Source organism: Octopus bimaculoides, chromosome 22 (assembly GCF_001194135.2).
Source record: "Octopus bimaculoides isolate UCB-OBI-ISO-001 chromosome 22, ASM119413v2, whole genome shotgun sequence".
In the NCBI taxonomy this organism is placed as follows: domain Eukaryota; kingdom Metazoa; phylum Mollusca; class Cephalopoda; order Octopoda; family Octopodidae; genus Octopus; species Octopus bimaculoides.
In genome coordinates, this window is record NC_069002.1 from 3,844,127 (window position 1) to 3,845,394 (window position 1,268).

At 38.6% G+C, this 1,268-nt stretch overlaps 1 protein-coding gene across 1 annotated transcript in view; it reads left to right on the forward strand.

Moving 5' to 3' along the window:
• Positions 1-616: 616 nt before the first annotated feature.
• LOC106867737 (PR domain zinc finger protein 12) overlaps positions 617-1,268 on the forward strand; it is a 15,847-nt gene continuing 15,195 nt past the window's right edge. Inside the window, exon 1 of the mRNA XM_014912701.1 lies at positions 617-718. Coding sequence (XP_014768187.1) covers positions 619-718 — 100 coding nt within the window. The 5' untranslated portion in view covers positions 617-618. The remainder of the gene's footprint in view (positions 719-1,268) is intronic.

The window sequence follows — 1,268 nt, forward strand, 5'->3', positions numbered from 1 at the left end:
TACATATATACATACATACATACATATACATACGTACATACAAACATACATACATACATACATACGTACATAAACTTTCACACATACGCATTCGCACGCACATACATATTTATATAATATATACATACACACACGCATACATACATACATACATAAAACATAGATACATACATACACATACATACACATACATACATACATATATACATACATATATACATACATACATAAACTCTTACACATACGCATTCGCACGCATATACACATACTTTTTAAAGATTTAACATTTATAATTATACCAATCAATTAATTTGCATGGATATATACTTTGCTTGTATTTGACATCTCTTTTTTTCAAACAACAAAATTCTACGGAGAAACATCGTTAGGGACACTCCTGACCATCAAAATCCACTACAAACAACTGAAACAACAATAACAACACCAGCAACTACCACCACTACCACCAACAACAACATTGCTACAAATCAACAACAATTAAACAACGCAAATTCAGAGAATCCTAACATTGGCGTGGCTGTGTGTGTTAGGTGGGTGAAAGGGAGAGAGGGAGAGAGGGAGGGAGAGAGGGAGGGAGGACGAGAGAAGCCTTGAAGCATGGAGATCACAAGAGACATTCTTCGAACCGTGTTGTACGGTCATTGGCGACTTACATCGAGTTTCACAGCAGGAGACGGTGGCGGAACGGCCGACACAGGTAAGTTAATTTCTTAAAGTTTCTTACAACAGAACAAACATCTCGTTTATACTCAGGTAATTTGATGGTGACGACCACGATGATGATGATGATGATGATGATGATAGTCCCACTGCGTGGCACCTTGGGCAAGTGTCTTCTACTATAGCCTCGGGCCAACCAAAGCCTTGTGAGTGGAATTCATAGACGGAAAATGAAAGAAGCCCGTCGTATATATGTATATATATATTGTGTGTATGTGTGTTTGTGTCTCCCTCTATAGCTGTATATCTGTGTATGTATGTATGTATGTATGTATGTACTTATGTATGTGTTTGTCCCCCCAACATCGCTTGACAACCGATGCTGGCGTGTTTACGTCCTCGTAACTTAGCGGTTCGGCAAAAGAGACCGATAGAATAAGTACTAGGCTTACAAAGAATAAGTCCTGGGGGTCGATTTGCTCGACTAAAGGCGGTGCTCCAGCATGGCCGCAGTCAAATGACTGAAACAAGAAAAAGTAAAGATAGACAGATAGATAGATAGATAGATAGATAGATAGATAGATAGA